This window comes from Callithrix jacchus, chromosome 22 (assembly GCF_049354715.1).
Source record: "Callithrix jacchus isolate 240 chromosome 22, calJac240_pri, whole genome shotgun sequence".
Taxonomy (NCBI): domain Eukaryota; kingdom Metazoa; phylum Chordata; class Mammalia; order Primates; family Cebidae; genus Callithrix; species Callithrix jacchus.
The window spans coordinates 38,143,525-38,166,005 of NC_133523.1; the positions used below are offsets into that span (position 1 = coordinate 38,143,525).

At 49.9% G+C, this 22,481-nt stretch overlaps 1 protein-coding gene across 3 annotated transcripts; it reads right to left on the reverse strand.

The window, feature by feature from the left end:
* Positions 1-1,343: 1,343 nt before the first annotated feature.
* Positions 1,344-21,808, reverse strand: PLAUR (plasminogen activator, urokinase receptor). 3 transcript variants are annotated; one of them, XM_002762212.7, is made up of 7 exons: positions 21,705-21,808; positions 19,522-19,632; positions 17,509-17,652; positions 8,596-8,757; positions 7,544-7,678; positions 3,631-3,777; positions 1,344-1,902 (listed from the first exon to the last, which is right to left on the reverse strand). In XM_002762212.7, the coding sequence occupies exons 1-7, from the start codon at positions 21,760-21,762 to the stop codon at positions 1,649-1,651; spliced, it is 1,011 nt and encodes a 336-aa protein (XP_002762258.1). In that variant the 5' UTR covers positions 21,763-21,808; the 3' UTR covers positions 1,344-1,648. The 3 variants fall into 3 exon arrangements, with proteins under 3 accessions (XP_002762258.1, XP_008986387.1, XP_078216220.1); XM_008988139.5 differs by lacking the exon at positions 21,705-21,808 and adding an exon at positions 20,083-20,230; XM_078360094.1 differs by lacking the exon at positions 3,631-3,777.
* Between the last annotated feature and the right edge of the window lie 673 nt (positions 21,809-22,481).

The following is a 22,481-nucleotide window of genomic DNA, read 5'->3' on the forward strand; positions in this document are numbered from 1 at the left end:
TATCTTCTGTCTGTCTCCTGTCCCAAAGCATGCTGGGAAATGTGGGCGTGTCTCCTTGGAACAATAAAATAGTTGCACCTCTTGAAGTTTGGGAGATGTAAGACTGGAAGGTTTAGTGTTCAGTAGGTGAGTTGGAAGGTTGCATTTGGAAGAATTAAAGAGGAGGCGAGGCACGGTGGCTCATGCCTGTAATCCCAGCACTTTGGGAGGCCAAGGCAGGTGGATCACCTGAGGCTGGAGTTCAAGACCAGTTTGACTAATATGGAGAAACACCATCTCTACTAAAAATACAGAATTAGCCGGGTGTGGTGGCACATGCCTGTAGTCCCAGCTACTCAGGAGTCTGAGGCAGGAGAATCGCTTGAATCTGGGAGGCGGAGGGCTGAGATCGCACGATTGCACTTCCAGCCTAAGCAACAAGAGCGAAACTCCATCTCAAAAAAAAAAAAAAGCTGGGTACAGTGGCTCACACCTGTAATCCCAGCACTTTGGGAGGCTGAGGTGGGTGGATCACCTGAGGTCGGGAGTTTGAGACCAGTCTGACCAACATGGAGAAACCCTGTCTCTACTAAAAATACAAAATTAGCTGGGCATGATGGCACATGCCTGTAATCCCTGTAATTCCAGCTACTCCAGAGGCTGAGGCAGGAGAATCACTTGAACCCAGGAGACAGAGGTTGTGGTGAGCCAAGATCATGCCATTGCACTCTAGCCTGAGCAACAAGAGTGAAACTCGATTTCCAAAAATAATAATAATAAAGAAAGAAAGAGAAAAGAGACAAGAAACGTGGCTTGACAGTTAAAGACAGGTTTATTTTAGAGAAAACAAACCTGAGAGGGGTTTTTGGCTGAGCTAGGTTAAAAGGCCTTTTTTTTTTTTTTTTTCAGACTAAGGGTATGTAAGGGTTTTGGAATCGGGCACTTATTGTAGGTTCAGAATGTTTTCATGTAGGGAAAGTTTATTGCGGGGTTGGAATGTCTCTGGTTGGATGGGAAGCTATCTCAGCATTGGCATGTTTCTGGTCAGAGAGGGCTTTATCCTAGGGTTGGAATGTTTCTAGTTATGCTGACAGCCATTAGGCTGATGTTTTGGGGCTGGATTTAGCTGGTTTTTAATCAAGGGGAACTTAGAATGGTGATGTTTGTTCAAGAAGGTGATGCTTCAGTTCTGGCAGCATTTGGAGGCCAGAAATAGATGTGGAGGCAGCCCCCACAGGGTCTTCCAACCTAGGCAGGGGCCTCAAATGTGATCCCTGATTCCAGGAGTATGTGAAAAGGTGTCCCCCACCATTTATTCTCCCAAAGATAGACACGACAAAGAAAGGCAGACCTGGCCTTGTTCACTGGTACAAAATCTTTATTTTAGTAATAAATAAATAATATGAATATTAATTAATAATAACAATAATAACACAACAGTGGCAACAATATTAATAATAATGAAAGCTCTCCCACTGGCCCACAGCCTTCCTCCAGCTTTTCTCTTCTTCTTCACACAACTTTGTGAGACAGGTATTTTCACAGCTGGGAAAACTGAGGCCCAGAGAGGTCAGCACACTGGCCTGAGGTCACACAGCAAGTCTGTAGGGCTGGGAACTGAGGGAAGCAGTTCAGGGAAGCAGCCAGGGCAGAGAAGGGAGTTTCAGGTTTAGGTCCAGAGGAGAGTGCCTCCCCACAGTCTGGCGGTCATCAGCCCAGTGATGGTAAGGCTGAGATGGGCAGGGCCAGGCTGGGGAGCGGCTTCACTGCGGTGCTGGATATCCTTGGCTGGGTCGTTACAGTCATTTTCAGTACAGCAGGAGACGTCAATGTGGCTCATGCTGAAGGCGTCACTCATGTGGTCACGTTGGCACATTGAAGACGTTGCGCAGCCTCTTACCATGTAGCTTTTGTTTAGCGATCCTGAGGAAAGAGAAGACTGAGTGAGACTTCCAGCTCCTGGGCCCAGGACTAGAATTCTCCCATAGGTGATCTGCCACCTTGTGGTGGGCCCCACCTTCACTACCACCTAGAGGAAGCAGCAGTTCTCAGGCCTAGGCATGGTGGCTCACACCTGTGATCTCAACACCTTGGGAAGCCGAGGAGAGAGGAGAGCTTGAGTCCAGGAGTTCCAGACCAGCCTGGACAACATAGCAAAACCCTGTCTCTACAAACATAAACAAAGCTGTAGCCCCAGCTACTCGGGAGGCAGAGGTGAGACGATCACTTGAGCTCAGGGGATTGAGGCTGTGATGAGCTATGATTGCGCCACTGCACTCCAGCCTGGGCAACAGAGTGAGACCTGTCTCAAAAAAAAAGAGAGAGAGAGAGAAAGCAGTGGTTTTTAAAGTGCGGCTCAGGAACCCCTGAGACCGTTTCAGGAGATCTGTGAAATCAAAACTATTCTCATAATAATACTAAAACATATGGCTTTTTCAGTCTCATAAGTGTATAATGGAGTTTTCCAAAAACTCCAGAACATGTAATATTGCAACAGACTGAAAGCAGAAGCTTCCATGAGGACCCAGCTGTCTTCTATTAAGCTGGACATCAAAGACATGTGCAACACAGCAAAATAAAGCTACTTTTCTTTCCTTTTTTTTTTTTTTTTTTTTGAGACACTGTCTCACTCTGTTGCCCAGGCTACAGTGCAGTGGTGCAGTCTCAGTTCATTGCAACCTCCACCTCCCAGGCTCAGGTGATCCTCCCACCTCAGCCTCCCAAGTAGCTGGGACTATGGGCACATACCACCATGCCCAGCTAATTTTTGTATTTTTTGTAGAGACAGGATTTTGCTATGTTGCCCAAGCTGGCCTCAAATTCCTGGGCTCAAGTGATCCACCCACCTTGGCCTCCCAAAGTAATGGGATTACAGGAGTGAGCCACCATGCCTGGAGATCATTATGTTTTTTCTTTGGAAACTATGGTCATTTTTCATAAAAATATTATTTATGTTAATGTGTAATGAGTTTTATTGTTATAAGATGAATTCATAAGTAAATCTTTAAAGATTTTTCAGTTTTGGCTGGGCACGGTGGTTCATGCCTGTAATCCCAGCACTTTGGAAGGCCGAGGTGGGCGGATGACAAGGTCAGGAGATTGAGATCATCCTGCCCAAAATGATAAAACCCTATCTCACCAAAGAATTCCACCTTTTTTTTTCTTTTTGTAAAGATGGGGATCTTGCTACTTTGCCTGGGCTGGTCTCAGCCTCTTGCCCTCAAGAGATCCTCTGGTCGGCCGGGCATGGTGGCTCACGCCTGTAATCCAAGCACTTTGGAGGCCAAGGCGGGCGGATCACCTGAGGTCGGGAGTTCAAGACCAGCCTGACCAACACGGTGAAACCCCATGTTTAAAAAAAATTAAATAAAAAAAAAAAAAAGAGATCCTCTGGTCTCAGCCTCCCAAAGTGCTGAGAGTACATGCTTAAGCCACCACACCCAGCCTGAATTCCACTTTTCTATGGCAAAAATGTTTACATTCTGATGGATAAGTCCTAATTCCTTCCAACAATATCCACCCACCTGAAGAAAATCCCACCTTTTCCACAGGGAGATCCACCAGTTAAGTCCAGCTTAACTGGAAGTCAGTCTCTTGGAGAACCCTCTACCCCCAGTAACTATCCCCTCTCAGCCTTGGAAAGGGCCTCACCATAAATGCCGGTGGCTTCTAGACATTGGTTCATGGGGCCTCGGCAGTCAGTGAGGACAGTGTTTTCAGAGGAACATCCATGGGTGCTGTTCCCCTGGCAGCTGTAACACCGGTGGCCATTCTTCGGCAGATTTGCAAGTGACAGGACTTAGGAGAAGACCAGAGACACAGAGACCAAGAAAATCAGTGCCTGGATCCCCACTTCCTTGAATGACTTCCCCAGAATTCCCACTCCAAGCCAGAGATGTCTTGGAGCCACCTTGTGGTCAGGCGTCTGAATGGCATTTGGAGGGGGGATGGTTTTCCAGGGCTTGAGAGAAACCCCCAATCTTTTTTTTGTTTTTGTTTTTTGAGCTGGAGTCTCACTCTGTCTCCCATGCTGGAGTGCAGTGGTGCAAACTTGGCTCACTGCAATCTCCACCTCCTGGGTTCAAGTAAGTCTCCTGCCTCAGCCTCCTGAGTAGCTGGGATTACAGGCATGAGCCACCATGCCCAGCTAATTTTTATGTTTTCAGTAGAGACTGGGTTTCACCATGTTGGTCAGGCTGGTCTCAAACTCCTGACCTTGTGATCTGCCTGCTTCGGCCTCCCAAAGTGCTGGGATTACAGGTGTGAGCCACCACACCTGGCCTGAGAAACCCCAGCTTTCAACTCCCCATAAGCCCCATTTCTGGCCAGGCACTGTGCTGGGCTCTGGGTGAGCAACTTATGTAAGATAAAACTGTCCCTGCCCACACAGAAGTTACAACTTATTTATTTTTGAGACAGGGTCTCATTTTGTTGCCCAGGCTAGAGTACAGTGGTATAATTGTAGCTCACTGCAGCCTCCACCACTCAGCTGAAGCAATTCTTCCACATCAGCCTCCTGACTAGCTGGGACTACAAGGTGTGCACCACCATACCCAGCTGATTTTTCTATACGTTGTAGTGATGGGGTTTCAACACGTTCTCCAGGCTGGGTCTTGAACTCCTGGGATCAAGCAATCTGCCTGCCTCAGCCTCCCAATGTTCGTATAACTTGTAAGTAATAACTTACAAGTTATTACTATTATTATTACTAAAAAATTTTTTTGAGATGGGGTCTTGCTACGTTGCCCAGACTTGTCTCAAACTCCTGGCCTCAGGTGATCCTCCCGCCTACAAAAATGCTGGGATTACAGGTGTGAGCCACTGCCTCCAGCCAGAATTCACAGTTTAGAGCTACACTAGCCAATCTGGTAGCCACTGGGCACATATGGTTGTTTAAATTTAAATATATTAATATTAACTGAATCTTAAAATTCAGTTCACGTTTCAAGTGCTCACTGACCGCAATCTCCACCTCCTGGGTTCAAGCAGTTCTCCTGCATCAGCCTCCTGAGTAGCTGGGATTACAGGCAGCAGAATAGACCACATATAGTAGTGGCTATTAATATTGGACAGCACAGATATGGAACATTTCTATGTGTTGACAGTGCTGGGTAATAGAGACAGGGATTACACTGGAGGGAGGGACAGTGAAAGTGTCCCTGAAGATGATACATTAAAGCTAAGGCCTCCCAGTACTTTGGGAGGCCGAGGCGGGCGGATCACCTGAAGTTGGGAGTTCAAGACCAGCCTGACCAACATGGAGAAATCCCATCTCTATTAAAAATATAAAATTAGCTGGGCAGGGTGGCGCATGCCTGTAATCTCAGATACTCAGGAGGTTGAGGCAGGAGAATCGCTTGAACCTGGGAGGCAGAGGTTGCGGTGAGCCCAGCTTGCACCAATGCACTCCAGGCTGGGCAACAAGAGCAAAACTCCATCTCAAATAAATAAATAAATAAAATAAATAAAGCTGAGGCCTAACGGATGAGAAGTTGCCAGCAGGGTGAATTCTTGGGGAAGACGTGTTCTTGGGGGAGGATACTGCATGTGCAAGGGCCATGAGGCCAGATGGGTTTTGGTGGTTGCAGAAACTAAATGAAGGTCAGGCACAGCGGCTCACGCTTGTAATCCCAGCACTCTGGGAGGCTGAGGAAGGTGGATCACTTGAGGTCAGGAGTTCGAGACCAGCCCGGCCAACATGGTGAAACCCCACCTCTACTAAAAAATACAAAAAAATTAGCCAGGAATGGTAGTACACGCCTGTAGTCCCAGCTACTCAGGAGGCTGAGGCAGGAGGATTGCTTAAATTCAGAAGGTGGAGGTTGCAGTGAGCCAAGATGGCACCACTGCACTCTAGCCTGGGCGACAGAGTGAGACTCTGTCTCAAAAGAATAAAAAATTTAGCTGGGTGTGGTGATGCACATCTGTAGTCCCAGCTCCTTGGGAAGCTGAGGTGGGAGGATCACTGGAGCCCAGGAGTTGGAGGCGGTGCTGAGCCGTGACTGCGCCACTGTACCCCAGCCTTGACGACAGAGTGAGACCCTGTGTCTAAAGAAAACACAAAACCCTCAAAACCAAACTAAACTAAACAAAGACCTGAGGCAGACAGGTGCCAAATTACATAGGTCATAGTAAGGCCTTTGGATCTTATCCTAAGAGGAAGAGGAAGTCACTGAAGTGCCTGAGAAGGAGGGTGACACGATCTAATTTACATTAAAAAATAAAAAATCGGCAGTGCAGGGTGGCTCACACCTGTAATCCCAACACTTTGGGAAGCTGAGTCCAGGAGTTCATAACCAGCCTGGGCAACAACAGCAAGACCCCGTCTCTATCAAAAATACAAAAATAGCTGGTTGTGGTGGCGTGCACCTGTAGTCCCAGCTACTCCAGTGGCTTAGGTGGGAGGAACTCCTGAGCCCAGGAGTTTGAGACTGCATTGAGGCATGATCACACCAGTGCACTCCAGCCTGGGTGACACAGTGAGACCCTGTCCCCACCCCCGACCCGTCCTGCCCCCCAAAAATCATTCGCTGCTGGGTTGAGCCTTGGCCGTAAGGTGGCAGGAGTGGAAGCAAGGAGATCAGAGAGGGGGTCATTGCAACAACCTGGGCAGGAAGTCGGCGTGGCTCAGCCCAGGTGGTGGCAGTGAAGGTGTTGAGGAGTGGGAGGATTGGAGAGAAACAAAAGAGACAGGAAGCTCTGTCACCAGGCTGGAGTGCGGTGGCACGATCTTGGCTCACTGCAACCTCTGCTTCCTGGGTTCAAGCAATTATCCTGCCTCAGCCTCCAGAGCAGCTGGGACTACAGGCATGTGCCACCATGCCTGGCTAATTTTTGTATTTTTAGTAGAGACAGGATTTCAACATGTTGGCCAGGATGGCCAGGATGGTCTGGATCTCCTGACCTCATGATCCACCCACCTTGGCCTCCCAAAGTGCTGGGATTATAGGCATGAGCCACTGCACCCGGCTAGTCTCACTGAATTCTTTTTTTTTTTTTTTAGTAGAGATGGGGTTTCACCACTGGTCTCGAACTCCTGACCTCAGGTGATCTGCCCGCCTCGGCCTCCCAAATTTTGCTGGGATTACAGGCATGAGCAAAATTCTTCTTTGAAGAAAGGCCTAGCCAGTCTCGGTGGCTCATGTCTGTAATCCCAGCACTTTGGGGGGCCAAGGCAGATGGACCACTTGAGGTCAGGAGTTCAAGACCAACCTGGCCAACATGGTGAAACCCCGTCTCTACTAAAAATACAAAAATTAGCCGGGCATGGTGGCAGCTGCCTGTAATCCCAACTACTCGGGAGGATAAAGCAGGAGAATCGCTTGAACCCGGCAGGCAAAGGTTGCAGTGAGCAGAGATCCAGCCACTGCCCTCCAGACTGGGCAACACAGTAAGACTCCGTCTCAAAAAACAAACAAATTAAAAAAAGGCCTGATACTCCCATTTTTCAGAAAAGGAAACAGAAGCCCAGGGAGGAGCTGATTGCCCGAGAGTGACTGCACTGTCTGTCTGCGTGCAGGCCCCTGCCCAACCCCACGCCTTGCCCATGTCTCTCATTCCTTACTTGGGCCCCCGTTGCATTTGGTGGTGTTGCAGCACTTCAGGAAGTGGAAGGTGTCTTCACTGTGGAAACCAGAGATGCCTGGGCAGCCAGGAAGGTAGCCACAGCCGCGGATGTGGTGGTCATCCTTTGAATGCCCTATGGGGCCAGGGGACAGAGGTCAGATGTCAGATTGTGCATGAGGAACTAAGATGGGATTTGCCCACCCTAGCAGGTATTCAGCAATTCTCTACTTCACCCTTCACCATAGACCCTCATTTTATCTAGGACAATCACAGATCTTGTCGAAACGACATATTCCTGCCTCTGTAGGTATAGTCATGTGATGAAATTCAGACCAATGTGATATAAATAGAAGTGCTTTAAGGGACTTCCAGAAAGGAGAACACTTATAAAAGGAGTAGTGTCTTGTTTTTTTTGTCCCTTTTCTTTTCTTCTTCCTCCTTTCTGGAACTTACATGTGAGGCCTGGAGCTCTGGCAGCCATTTCGGACTATGAAGCATTTTGAGAATGGAAGTGACGTGTAAGAAATGAGAAGGCGGCCAGGTGCAGTGGCTCACACCTGTAATCCCAGCACTTTGGGAGGCCGAGGCAAATGGATCACAAGGTCAGGAGTTAGAGACCAGCCTGACCAACATGGTGAAACCGTCTCTTCTAAAAATACAAAACTTAACCGGGCATGGTGGTGGCACGCACCTGTAGTCCCAGCTACTCAGGAGGCTGAGGCAGGAGAATCACTTGAACCCTGGAGGCAGAGGTTGCAGTGAGCCAAGATTGCACCATTGCACTCCAGCCTGGGCGACACAGCAAGACTCCATCTCAAAAACAGAACAAAACAAAACAAAACAAACAAACAAATAAAAAAACCTGAGAAGGCATCTGCGTTCCTGGTGACCCTGGAACTGTCCTTGTGGTCCTGGACTTCCTATCACTGGACTTCTTGTGCATGAGAGAGCTTTGTCACTTGCTGGCATCCCTGTCACTTTGGGGCTGTTGTTAAGTGCAGTCTTGGGGAGGAGCAGAGCATGGAGGAGTTCCAGCAAGCTGGGGCTCACCTTCCTCAGCTTCTGAGGTCCGGTAGGTCACCACATCCAGGCAGTGTTCTTTAGGGCTGGTACATTGCAGGCTCTGGTGCCGGCCCCTCTCACAGCTCATGTCTGATGAGCCACAGGAAATGCATTCCAGAAAACGGCTTCGGGGAAAGGTGACAGCCGGGCCTGTTTGGAAGAGGAGCAGGGGAGTGAGACTCCGTGGGGACAGTCCTGGAGCTCCAGCTCTGCCAGGACTTGCTCGGCATCAGTTCCTCCTTATCCCCTCCTGCAGCCAGTCATTGAGCCCTGCCTATTCTGCCTGCTGAATCTTTGTAGAATCCACCCCCTCCTTTCAGCCCCTGGCCCAATCCAGCTCAGACCTCCTTCAATTCCAGCTACCTCCCTAGCCTCTGGGTTTCCATTCTCGTCACCCCCTACTCACTCCAGTGCAGCATTCCCACATGGTCCTAGAAGTACGTTTCTTTCCTTTTTTTTTTTTTTGGGAGGGAGTCTCACTGTGTCACCCAGGCTGGCATGCAATGGTATGGTCTCGGCTCACTGCAACCTCCGCCTCCTAGGTTCAGGCGATTCTCCTGCCTCAGCCTCCCGAGTAGCTGGGATTTCAGGCGCTTGCCACCACACCTAGCTAATTTTCGTATTTTTCATAGAGACATAGTTTCACCATGTTGGTCAGGCTGGTCTCGAACTCCTGACCTCAAATGATCCACCTGCCTTGGCCTCCCAAAATACTGGGATTACAGGCGTGAGCCACCAAGTCCGGCCTTCCCCCCACCGCCACCCGGAGACAGAGTATCACTCTGTCACCCAGGCTGCAGGCTCATGAAGGATCCTGAGCCACAACCACCTAGCTAAGGCACTCCAGGGTTTTTGACCTTCAGAAACTTTGTGAAATAACACATGCTTATTTTAGTGCTGCAATCTGTAAGGCAACAATAGATAATAGATAAGCAATAGATAATATACTCCCTGGGATCAAAGACTCGCTTGGCTGATTTGTGGTCACTTTGCCTTTTGCACGGACCTTGCGGTGTCGGCCAGCTGGATCCATTACTTTTCCCTGGAAACACCAGAGTCATTCCTCTGCCCAGGCCTTGGCTCACACCATTTCCCATGCTTGGCGTGCCCTCCCCATCCTGACCCAAGACACATCTGAACTGAGTCCAGGCCAAGTCTTAAAAACGTGAGAGGACCATGTCGGCCAAGGCTCTCAACTGGCAAGGCGCTAGCTGTAATTAGGCAAACCATTTACATCCAAAGCCCCGCCGACCCCCTCAAAGAAAAATAACTACAAGGCCAATAACCCATGTCTTCTCACACAAACTTCCATGAAAGTGAAAACGCAAAATCTCATCTTTGCCAAAGTAGCTGTGCACATCTGGAACACCTTTTTCTTGTGCCCCACTTTCTCTAACTCCTACTCATTCTTCAGTTTCACCTGTCATCTTCAATTTCACCTCCTCTAGGAAGCCCTCCCTGACCCGTCAGGCTGGAACATGTGCTTACTTTGAGCTCCCACTGCCCCCTGGTCTCCCCATTTCCAGTCCTGCCCACTCTGGGTGGTCACTCATGGGTCTCCTGTATAAATTCTCTCTCTCATATATTTTTTTTTTTGACATGGACTCTGGCTCAGTTGCCCAGGCTGGAGTGCAGTGATGTGATCTCAGCTCACTGCAACCTCTACCTCCTGGGTTCAAGCGATTCTCCTGCTTCAGCCTCCTGAGTAGCTTCGATTACAGGTGCCCACCACCATGCCGGGCTAATTTTTGTAAATTTTTACTAGAGACGGGGTTTCACCATGTTGGTCAGGCTGGTCTCGAACTAACTCCTAATCTCATGATCCACTTGCCTTGGTCTCCCAAAGTGCTGGGATCACAGGTGTGAGCCACCACACCTGCTCATATGAACTCTTTTTATGCCACTCTTCTAAATGCCAATGAGCCTCAGAGTTACTTTCTTTTCTTTCTCTCTCTCTCTCTTTTTTTTCTTTTTGAGACAGGGTCTTGCTCTGTCCGCAAGGCTGGAGTGCAGTGGCACAATCATGGCTCACTGCCACCTCGACCTCCCTGAGCTCAAGTGATTCTCCCATCTCAGCCCACCGAGTAGCTGGGACTACAGGTGTGTGCCACTACACCCAGCTAATTTTTATATTTTCTGTAGAGATAAGGTCTTGCCGTGTTGCCCAGGCTAGTCTCAGATTCCTGGGCTCAAACAATCCTCCCACTTCAGCCTCTCAAAGTCCTGGGATTACAGACCTGAGCACCGCACCTGGCCAGGCTCTGTTTTAAGCCCTTTTTATTTCTCACAGTATAGACTCTCCCATGGGGCAAACATCATTGACACGACTTCATTTCCATCTATCTGTCATCACTCACAAATCTCTGGTTCAGGCTTGTCTAGGAGCTCCAGACCTGTGCCTGCAACTCTCTTTGATGCCCCATGGCTGTAACTCAAAACACCTGTCCCAAATGAAATTCCCTGTCTTCTCCCACAACTGATCCTTTTCTTGAAGTCCACATGTCCGAGGCAGCCCCATCCAGTCCCCAGGGCAGAAACCTGGCAGAGCCCTTGCTCCTCCCCATCTGTGCATCAATCCACACGCTTCTACTGTTCCGTCTTCTAGTTCTTTCATCCTTTTCCTCTGCTGTGTCTGGCCTCTATCAAGCACATCTGCAGAGTTCTTCACTTGAGTCACTGTTCTACATTTTCTGTTGGACTCTTTTAAAACACAGATTCCAGGTGTTAAAACTTACCCTTTCCTCTGTCGTCCTAATATATTGATTGTAGCAGTTTTCATGTGTCCTGTCATATAATCCACTATCTGAGTCACTACAACTCTGTTTCTATAGTTGGATTTTGCTCTTGGTTTCTGGTCAATTGGTCCTTTTTATTTTCTTCAGAAAACCTTGTAAAGTTTTTTTTTTTTTTTAAGAGATGGGGTCGGCCAGGCGCGGTGGCTCAAGCCTGTAATCCCAGCACTTTGGGAGGCCGAGGCGGGTGGATCACGAGAAATCAAGACCATCCTGGTCAACATGGTGAAACCCCATCTCTACTAAAAATACAAAAAATTAGCTGGGCACGGTGGCGCATGCCTGTAGTCCCAGCTACTCAGGAGGCTGAGGCAGGAGAATTGCCTGAACCCAGGAGGCGGAGGTTGCGGTGAGCCGAGATCGCGCCATTGCACTCCAGCCTGGGTAACAAGAGCAAAACTCCGTCTCAAAAAAAAAAAAAAAAAAAAAGAGAGATGGGGTCTTGCTATGTTGTCCAGGCTGGTGTACAGTGGCTACTCACAGGCATAATCCTGCTACTGATCAGCACAAGAGTTTTGACTTGCTCCATTTCTAACCTGTGCTACTTCATCCCCGCCTTAGACAACCTGGTGGTCCCCTGTTCCTGGGAGACCGCCATATTGATACCAAATTTAGTGCAGACACCTGATTGATATAGCACAGCACAGCACAGAACTCTCAGGCTCAAGCATTCCTTCCAGGTGGTTGCGACTACAGACGCGTGCCACCACGCCTGGTTACCTTGTAAGTTCTGACCACATGCCAGACATTAGTGATAAAAATCTGTCAAGGGCCTAAATGATGTTTTCTCCTTCCAGAGTCGGGTTTTCATTCCTGTCGGGGATTGGACCTAGGCTTGTTTAGAGCTGGTCTATTTCACGTTGGCCCTCACCCCTAGGATGGTCTTGCGGGGAGAGCCTGAGGTGCTTACCAAGGCCTCTCCAGCTTGGCACCCTGCGTCCCCAGCATCACATGCCTGCTGGAAGCCTTGCTCGCTTTTGTAGCCTCCCAGTTACTATTTTTCTCCTCCCCGTTTCTTGGACTCTCACCCTGTGCATGTACAGCTTGCCAGTGACTTGAGGGAGATTTGTTTGCAGATTGGGGACTCCCTTTTCTGTGGCCCCATCCATTCCAGGATTTTAACTCTCATCCTCCAGACATTCTGGCAGCCCCAAACTCCAACCTCCGTCTTCTCAGTCTAGCGACTCTCTTTCCGTCTGGGCTCTTCTTCCCTTCCACAGCAGCAGATTGGCAAGTGCTCTCCGGGAAAAAGCCAGGTTGTCTGTGGGACCCACATTCTACGCCTTCCTTATTTCAGAGGTGGTAGCAGCTCAAGTTTCTCCTTTCCTTTCTTTTTTTTTTTCCTTGAGATGGAGTCTCATTCTGTCGCCCAGGCTGGAATGCAGCCATGCAATCTTGGCTCACTGCAACATCTACCTCCCGGGTTCAAGCAATTCTTGTGCCTCGGCCACCTAAGTAGCTGGGACCACAGGCACATGCCACCACACCTGGCTAACTTTTGTATTTTTAGTAGAGATGGGGTTTCGCCATGTTTCCCAGGCTGGTCTTGAACTCATGAGCTCAAGCAATTCATGTTGAGCTGGTCACGTTAGAGCTGGTCTATTTTACGTTGGCCCTTACCCCTAGGATGGTCTTGCCGGGAGAGCCTGAGGTGCTTACCAAGGCCTCTCCAGCTTGGTACCCTGCGCCCCCAGCATCACATGCCTGCTGGAAGCCTTGCTCGCTTTTGTAGCCTCCCGGTTACTATTTTTCTCTTCCCCGTTTCTTGGACTCTCACCCTGTGCATGTACAGCCTTGGCACCCCGAGGTGCTGAGATTACAGACATGAGCCACTTCGCCCAGCCAAGTTTCTCCTTTCATTTGCTGCTCTCCAGTGACTTCCAATAATTGTTTACTATTTGTCCAGCATTTGTAACTATCGTTGGCAGAAGCGTGGTCTGATTCAAGTGACTCCATCATGACCAGAATTGCAGGTCCCCTCTCCACATAATCTACCACTAAGGTCTGCTTCTAAATAGCTTTTTTTTTTTTGGCTTCTATTGAGACAGGGATTTGCTCTGCTGCCCATGCTGGAGTGCAGTGGCGTGATCACAGCTCACTGCAGCCTCCAACTCCTGGGCTCAAGCAATCCTCCTGCCTTGGCCTTCCAAAGTGCTGGAATTACAGGCGTGAGCCACTGTGCCTAGCCTGAATAGCTCTTAAATCCATCACTTCTCTTCCTCTGCACACCTGACATCCTGGTCCTGCTGCCCTCCTCTCCATCTGACAACCTCACCTCCCCCCAGGTTAGTTTCCCCTCATCTACTGTTGCTTCCTTTCAATCTGTCTTCTGTTCTGAGGTCAGAACAATTTGTTAAAAACGTAAATGAGGACCAGGCTCATGCCTGTAAACCCAGCACTTTGGGAGGCCAAGGCGGGCAGATCACGAGGTCAAGAGTTCGAGACCAGACTGGCCAACATGGCAAAACTGTGTCTCTACTAAAAATACGAAAAAATTAGCTGGGTGTGGTGCCAGGCGCCTGTATCCCAGCTACTGAGATAACTGTAGTGCAGTGACATGAGCTTGGCTCACAGCAACTTCCACCTCCCAGGTTCAAGCAATTCTCCTGCCTCAGCCTCCCGAGTAGCTGGGATTACAGGCACCTGCCACTATGCCCGGATAACTTTTTGTACTTTTATTAAAGAAGGGGTTTCACCATGTTGGCCAGGCTGGTCTTAACTCCTGACCTCGTGATCGGCCCCCCTCGGCCTCCCAAAGTGCTGGGATTACAGGTGTGAGCCACTGCGCCCAGCTTTTTTTCTTTTTTAAATGGGATCTCGCTCTGTCACTCAGGCTAGGGTACAGTGGTGCAGTCATAGCTCACTGCAGCCTCCACCTGGGCTCAAGTGATCCTCCCCCCTCAGTCTCCCAAGGAGCTGGGATCACAGGCATGTGCCACCATGTCTGGCTAATTTTTTTATTTGTCATAGAGTCACATTGCCCAGGCTGGTCAGGAACTGCTGGGCTGAAACAATCTTCCCATCTTGGCCTCCCAAAGTGTTGGGATTACAGGCATGAGCCACCGCACATGGCCTCCACTGGCTGTTTCATAATCTGATTCCTACTCATCCTTCAAAACCTAGTTTAGCTGTCACTTCCCCTAGGAAACCTTCCCTGACCTGAGTCAGGTATCACCTCTGGGGCCCCTCCTCTTCCCTCATCCCAGCCCTGACCCCTCTGCCTGTGCTTCCCCCTTCCTAGCCCAGACTAATCTATTAGGTTGTGCAAAAGTAATTGCGGTTTCTGCTGTTGCTTAAAAAAAATTTGTTTTTGAGAAGGAGTCTTGCTGTGTCACGCAGGTTGGAGTGTAGTGGTGTGATCTCGGCTCACTGCAACCTCCACCTCTCTGGTTCAAGCAATTCCCTTGCCTCAGCCTCATGAGTAGCTGGGATTACAGGTGCCTGCCACCATGTCCACCTAATTTTTTTGTATTTTTAGTAGAGATGGGGTTTTACCATGTTGGTCAGGCTGGTCTTGAACTCCTGAATTCATGATCTGCCTGCCTCGGCCTCCCAAAGTGCTGGGATTATAGGCATGAGCCACTGTGCCGGCCTTTTTTTTTTTTTTTGAGAAGGAGTTTCCCTCTTGCCAGGCAGGAGTACAATGGCGCAATCTCGGCTCACCGCAACCCCCGCCTCCTGGGTTCAAGCAATTCTCCTGCCTCAACCTCCCAAGTAGTTGAGATTACAGGCACCTGCCCCAAGCCTGGCTAATTCTGTATTTTTAGTAGAGACGGTGTTTCTCCATGTTGGTCAGGCTGGTCTTGAACTCCTGACCTCAGCCTCCCAAAGTACTGGGATTACAGGCATGAGCCACCGCGCCCAGCCTCTGCCATTGCTTTGAATGGCAAAAGCTGCAGTTACTTTTGCACCAAACTAATAATCAGTCACTGATGATGGGTCTGTTGTCACCTCTACACATACACACACACACACACACTGGACTGTGAGTCTCTTGGAGTCAGGCAGGGCACAAGGCTGTCTTGGTCACTGTTGTGTCCCCAGCATCATGTAGGTACCGAGTGCAGTTTAACCAACTATTCAAGTTGCCACAGGCAGGGTACAATGGCATTAGAAATGGGGATGATACAGGCATCTCAGTTATTAGATTACCGAATTGACAACTGCTGCCCCAAGCTCCCAGTGGACCCCTGACCACTCCCAGCGTCTCCCCAGGGCCCTTCATGTCCCTGTGACCCATCATGGAAAGGGGTAACACCAGGCCCAGCAGGGGACTCCAGGAGTTTGTCCCAGCACTTACCAATATTGTTAAATATTTCCACTATCATCTCTGAATGCACTACTTAGACCCAAGTATTGGTGCTTTCCTTAAGCACATCTGGCCTAAAGAGGAAGCTCACATCCTCTCTTGTCACTTCCTCAGAACAAACGTCTGATTTGGCCCCACCAACAGATTAAAGTGTGAGGTCAGGATGGATGAAAACCAGCCAGAATCAGGATGAATGAACCACAAAGAAAACCCAGTGCAAACGTAGCACTCTGCTCACTGACGTCACCATGCTGGACTGGCCTAACCCTATTTCCTTCCTGACCAGGTCCAGAAAGAGGAATCTCTGCTGACCATGCACCACGGGTCCATTTCTTCCCCACACTCCCTCTCCTGTGGGAATTTAGGAGAATTTGACCCTTTCTAAGTCTTTTTCTTAAAATGATCAGAGCCTGAACATGGAATTTGACAAAGGGGCCTCTGGATGTTTCTTTTTCTTTTTTTCTTTCTTTCTTTGAGACAAGGCTTTTATCTCTTTCTGTTTCTCTCTTTCTCCTTCCTTCCTTCTTTCTTCTCTCCCTCCCTTTCTTTTTTCTATTTCTCCTTCCCTTTTTCTTTCCTTATGTCCCTTTCCTTATCTTTCTTCTTTCTTTTCCTTTCTTCTTTCTCCTTCTTTCTTTCCTTCCTTCCTTCCTTCCTTTTCTTTCTACCGGCCTGCTTGCCTTTCTGGCTCCTTCCTTCCTTCCTTCCCTTCTCTTTCCTTCCTTCCTTCTTTCTTTCTTATTTATTTCTCCTTCCTTCCCTTTTCTTTCCTTCATGTCCCTTCCCTTCCCTTCTCTCTTTCTTTCTTCTTTCTATCTTCTTTCTCTCTTCCTCCCCCCCCCTTTCCTTCTTTCCTTTCTGACAGGGTCTCACTCTGTCATCCAAGCTGGAGTGCAGTGGCGTGATCACAGCTCACTGCAGTCTTGAACTACCAGGCTCAAGCCTTCTGAATAGCTAGGACTACAGGTGCATACCCCCATGTTCGGCTATTTTTTGTTTATTTTTTGCAGAGACCAGGTCTTGCTATGTTGCCCACGCTGGTCTTAAACTCCTGGACTCAAGAGGTCCTCCCACCTTGGTCTCCCAAAATGCTTGGATTACCGGCATTAGCCACCACACCCAGCCAATTATGGACATTCTTTCACATTTTTTTTTTTCACTGCCCAAGTCAGAGACCATCTGTTGCAGAGGATTCTCCCAACCTACTGCGGTCCATCTAATCATCCCCTAAGAAAATCGCGTCTCTGCTTGAATCCTGGCCCCTCAGCATCTATTGCTTGGACCATCTCCCATCCCAATGGATTGAGTTTAACCATCTCTTGCCCAATCAGATGGACAGACACAACTGAGACATCTCACCTATGTCTCATGCATGCGTGTGAGCTCGTTAAGGGCAGAGCTGCAAGTTATACATAACAACCATACATACAAACACGCAGGATGGGGATTGGGTTAAGGATGTAAGTAAATGTGCTGTTGGGAGCGGGGTTTAGGGCAGTCTGAAATGAGGATGGGCTTGGGACTGTGTTTGGAACAGGGCTGGGTTTGAGTTGCGGACAGTGTTGGGGTAACATGAAGTTGGGGATAGAACTGGAGATGAAGTTGAGTTGGGGTTGGATATGGGGTCACGAATGGGCCGGGGATGGGGCTGGGCTAGAGATGGGTTGAGTTGGGGTGTGACTGGGATAAGGCGTGGACTTGGGGTTTGGCTGATGTAAAATTAAGGACAGGATTGGGATGATGATGAGGTTGAGCTGGGGATGGCTTAGGGTTGGGGCTGGCCAGGGCTGCCCCACTCACCAGCGCTGTCCTGGTTGCATAGGTCTAACCCACACACGGCCTCAGTAAGGGTGGTGATCCTCATGCCTGTCCGAAAGCTCATGGTCCTGTTGGTCTTCTCTGAGTGGGTACAGCTTCTCTCCACCATCTCCACCTCTTCCCCTTCTGCAAGAAGTGGATCTTCATTACCCCAGAGGCTCCTCTCAGCCCAGCCAGCCTCTGACGCTCCTGGTCTCAAGGTCACCCACTCCCGGGGCTGATCTTTGCCAGGCCTCTTCTCTTGTTTGAGTCCAACTCTGTCTTTTTCTAGAGTTAACCCTGCCTCCACCCTCACCCCAACAAGGAGCCTGCTCTATTTTATTTTATTTTAATTAATTAACTTTTTTGGTGGGGAGACAGGGTGTTGCTCTGTCACCTAGGCTGGAGTGCAGTGGCACAATCTCAGCTCACTACAACCTCTGCCTCATGGGTTCAGGCAATTCTCCCGGCTCAGACTCCTAAGCAGCTGGGACTATAGGCACATGCCACCATACTCAGCTAATCATTAATTTTTTTTTTTTTTTTTTTTTGAGACAGAGTTTCACTCTTGTTGCCCAGGCTGAAGTGCAATGGCACGATCTTAGCTCACTGCAAGCTCTGCCTCCCAGGTTCAGGCGATTCTCCTTGCCTTAACCTCCTGAGTAGCTAGGATTACAGGCATGCACCACCATGCACAGATAATTTTTTATTTTTAGTAGAGATGGGGTTTCTCCATTTTGGTCAGGCTGGTCTCGAACTCCCAACCTCAGGTGATCTGCCGGCTTCAGCCTCCTAAAGTGCTGGGATTACAGGTATGAGCCACTGTGCCTGGCCCATTAATTAATTTTTTTTTTTTTTTTAGGCAGAGTCTTGCAAGCTGGAGTGCAGTGGCACGATCTCCGCTCACTGCAACCTCCACCTCCAGGGTTCAATCAATTCTCCTGCCTCAGCCTCCTGAGTAGCCAGGAGTACAGGCACATGCCACCACACCCAGCTGATTTTTGTATTTTTAGTAGAGACGGGGTTTCACCATGTTGGCCAAGATGGTCTCAATCTCGTGACCTCGTGATCCACCCGCATCGGCCTCCCAAAGTGCTGGGTGGCATGAGCCACCATGCCCAGCTCATTAATTTTTTAAGAGACAAGGTATCACTCTGTCACTCAGACTGGAATGCAGTGATGCAATCATAGCTCACTGCAACTTCGACCTCTCCTGACCTCAAGCAATTCACCCACCTCTGTCTCCCAAAGTGCTGGGATTACAGGTATGAGACACCGTGCCCAGCCTGTTTCCAATTTTCCATGTCACAAACATTGCTGCTAAGAACATTCTCTTCCTTTTTTTTTTTTTTTTCTTGAGATGGAGTCTCACTCTGTTGCCCAGGCTGGAGTGCAATGGCTTGATCTCAGCTCACTGCAACCTCTGCCTCCCCGGTTCAAGCGACTCTCCTGCCTCAGCCTCCCAAGTAGCTGGGATTACAGGCATGCACCACCACACTCAGCTAATTTTTGTATTGTTAGTAGAGACGGGGTTTCACCATATTGGTCAGGCTGGTCCGAACTCCTGAACCTCAGGTGATCCACCCCTCTCAGCCTCCCAAAGTGTTGGGATTACAGGCGTGAGCCACCGCACCCGGTAGAACATTCTTATACATGTGTGCCTGGGTATATGTGGCCAAGGTTCTTTGGCATTTTTGCATGACGAGGAGTTGAGCTGTATTGTATGCTGATCTACATCTGGACTAGATATTGCCGAATCGCTCTAGGTGGCTGATGTGTCAATTTACCCCCCACCACAGACAAGGTCTGCAATTCCACATCCTCACTAACTAGAACATTGTCAGACTTTTAAATGCTTGCCAAGCTGGTGGGTGTGGAATGGGCTCTCCTTGTTTTTGTTTTGTTTTTTAATTTGCATTTCCCAGTTACTGGTGAGGAAGGATTCTCAATCACTCGCAGCTCCCTGCTGCGCTGGAGCGGGGTGTGTGTGTGTGTGTGTGTGTGTGTGTAGCTCACCTTCCCAGTGGCGCACGCTCGTGGTCCTGCAGAGGTTCTGTCCCAGGGCGCACTCCTCCACTCGGCAATTTCCGTGGCTGTTACACTGCATGCACCGCAGGCCCCAGGAGGCTGGGGGAAGGAAGGAGAGGTTAACTACGCTTAGCTCCAAAACGCCCCGCTCACACTTGAATGTCCCAAGTCTCCATTCAGATTCGTGCTCCACGTTCTGCTGGGTTCCGGCCGGCGGTCCTTCCAGTCTGTCCTTTGTGCACGTTCTACCTCCACCCCGCTAACTAAACATTCTATCCGTGCCCACAAATTCTTCCCCAAAGTCCTGTCCTGGCCCGCTTTTCCTTTAATTCCGTCCTCGCGAGACGTATATCCTGACTGTCCTATCCCCGCCCTCTCTATCAGGACGTTCTATTCCTGCTCCCATTAGGTCCTTCTCACCGCGTGGGCCCTCGGTCGATTACGCCTCTCTAGCTCTGCTAGGGGCGTTCTAGCCTCGGCCTAGCCCCGTCGATCTTTATGTTATACCAGCCATTCCCAGTGCCCTAATAGAACTATCCCTCCACTCACTCCGCCTGGTTCTACCCGGTTCCAGAGCTTCTCCCCGTCCACTAGTTTATTCCCAAATTCTAGCCCCGGCCGTCGGCCCTCCGAGATTCGATTCCCAAATACCGTAGTCTCCCGCGAAGTTTTGTCTCCGCCCTCCAGCTCCCCAACTAGATTTTGCCCCGCCCCAGGCTCCTTCTGGAGGCCTTAGTCCCGCCCTCTAGCTCCTCCTTGAGGTTCTAATTGGCTCTTTAGCTCTCCCCGAGGCTCTCCCCGCCCCTGAGGTCATAACTGCGCCCCAGTCCCGCCTTGACATTTCAGTCCCGCCCTACAGCTCCTCCCCGAGGTCATAACTCCGCCCCTTGGCCACTTGAGCTCTTAGCCCCACCCCGTATCCCCTCCCCAAGCACATAACTCCGCCCCTAGCTCTTCCTGGATGTTCCAGCCCCGCCCTCTGGCTCCTCCCGGACACTCTCTCCTCGCCCCAGGCTCCGCCTCGAGGTTATAGCCCAGCCCCTGGGTCCACTTCCCGACCCTCCTGGCCTTCTTGGACATCCTCTCCGAGCTGTGCGTTCGGAGTCACAGAGTTGTTACTAACTCCCGGCCTCCCACGGTCTCGAGCGCTTTCCTACTTATTCATCGCTGCTCCAACACCCGGTGGCCACCTGCCCTGACTCAGTTCCTTTTCAAATTCCTCTCGTTTCTCGAGCCAGTGCCTGCCCCCACATTTTCTGGGGGAAGGAGGTGAGAATGGCCTCAGCGAGAGAGAAAGGTCCTGAGGGGCAATCCCGGGTCTTCAATCCTGGCTCTCCAATGCTCAGCCAGCCTCCTTTTAGCCCTTTTGTAAAAGGGGGCCCTGTCCCCCTGTTTCTCAGAGAGAGAGACTAGCCAGCGTGGAGAACGCTGGGGGTGGGGGTCGGGGGACTGCGGTTTCAGAGTCCACGTATTCAAGCACTGGCTGTGTGATTTTAGGCCACTTACCTAACCTCTCTGTGTCCTAGTTTCCTCGAAAACGAAAATAATAGTTCTGCTCAGGCGCGGTGGCTCACGCCTCTAATGCCAGAACTTTGAGAGGCCGAGGCGGGTGGATCACTTGAGGTCAGGAGTTCAAGACCAGCCTGGCCAACATGGAGAAAACCCGTCTCTACTAGATACAAAAATGAGCTGGGCCTGGTGGCGTGCGCCTGTAATCTCAGCTACTGGGGAGGCTGAGGCTGGAGAATCGCTTGAACCAGGGAGGCGGAGGTTGCAGTGAGCCGAAATTGCGCCATTGTACTCCAGCCTGGGCAACAAAACTCCGTCTCAAATAACAATAGTAACAATAATAATCCTATTGCCTAGTTTGGGCAATTGCAAGGAAGAAGCTTAGAAGAGCTCCATTAAAAAAAAAGAGAGAGAGAGAACTCATTTTTACATAAATTATGTAAAGCTAAATGCCTTTGCTCTACTAATATTTCCTGGGCACCTACCTAGTGTCAGGTACTGCCCGGCGAGGCGTTGCACAGGCAGGAGAATTACTATTTTTTGATTAGGGAGGATGCTAAGGACCGAACCCCATTCCTCCAACTTAGCCTCTGACAACCCCCCCGACCACCACCACCAATCGACCCTGTCCCAGGCGCAAGCGTTCAGGACCCAGCGCCTACCTGGGACGCCAGTGTGGAGCAGCAGCAGCAGCAGCGGCAGCAGCAGCGGGTGACCCATGTCGCAAGGGCAGCTCCTGTGAGCGGGATCCCTGCACTTCTCTCCTTCCGGACTCACGAAGGCGGCAGTTTTGTGGCCCCAGGGGCTCCTCCCAGACGTTTTGCGAAAGAGCGAGTCAGCCCCAGATGCGTGGGCGCCTCCCCCTCCTCCCGCACGAACCTCCTCCGCCCCAAACTTCCCTTCCCAGGGCGCGGCCAGCTGGTGGTGAAGGGGCTGGCTCTGCCCTGACTCATGGAGCTGTGGTTACAGCTCTGTCCCCAAACTGCCTGGGTCCAGATCGCAGTTCTCTCTCTTCCTGATATGGGGGCCTGGGGTAATTGCTCTCCAATGCGGTAAAATGAGGATAAACACGTTGACGGTAAATTTGAATGTGGCTGATCATTAGCTAACAGGATTTTTGTTTGTTTTGTCAGGAGGGATACTGGTATTTTGATTATGTGAGAAAATGTCCTTATCTAGAGATGCATGCTGAAATATTTGAGGGTAAAGACATAATTTACCTTAAAACACTTCAGCCAAAAAAGTAGATATCACTGTAATGACAATAGGTGTGATTTTTTTTCTTTCAGATGATCACTAGAGTATTTAGGGGTGGCCAGGCGCAGTGGTCCTTGCCTGTAGTCCCAGCTACTCAGGAGGCTGAGGTAGGAGGATCGCTTGAGCCCAGGAGTTCTGGGCTGTAGTGCGCTATGCCAATCGGGTGTCCACACTAAGTTCGG

Excerpts from the sequence above, each read along its gene's own strand:
- PLAUR (XM_002762212.7), bottom strand. The coding sequence starts at position 21,762 with ATGGGTCACCCGCTGCTGCTGCCGCTGCTGCTGCTGCTGCTCCACACT. Across the intron at positions 17,653-19,521 it reads GAGCGTGCGCCACTGGGAAG|AAGGGGAAGAGGTGGAGATG; the intron begins GTGAGCTACACA and ends CACTTCTTGCAG. Across the intron at positions 1,903-3,630 it reads AGAAGCCACCGGCATTTATG|GATCGCTAAACAAAAGCTAC; the intron begins GTGAGGCCCTTT and ends CTCTTTCCTCAG.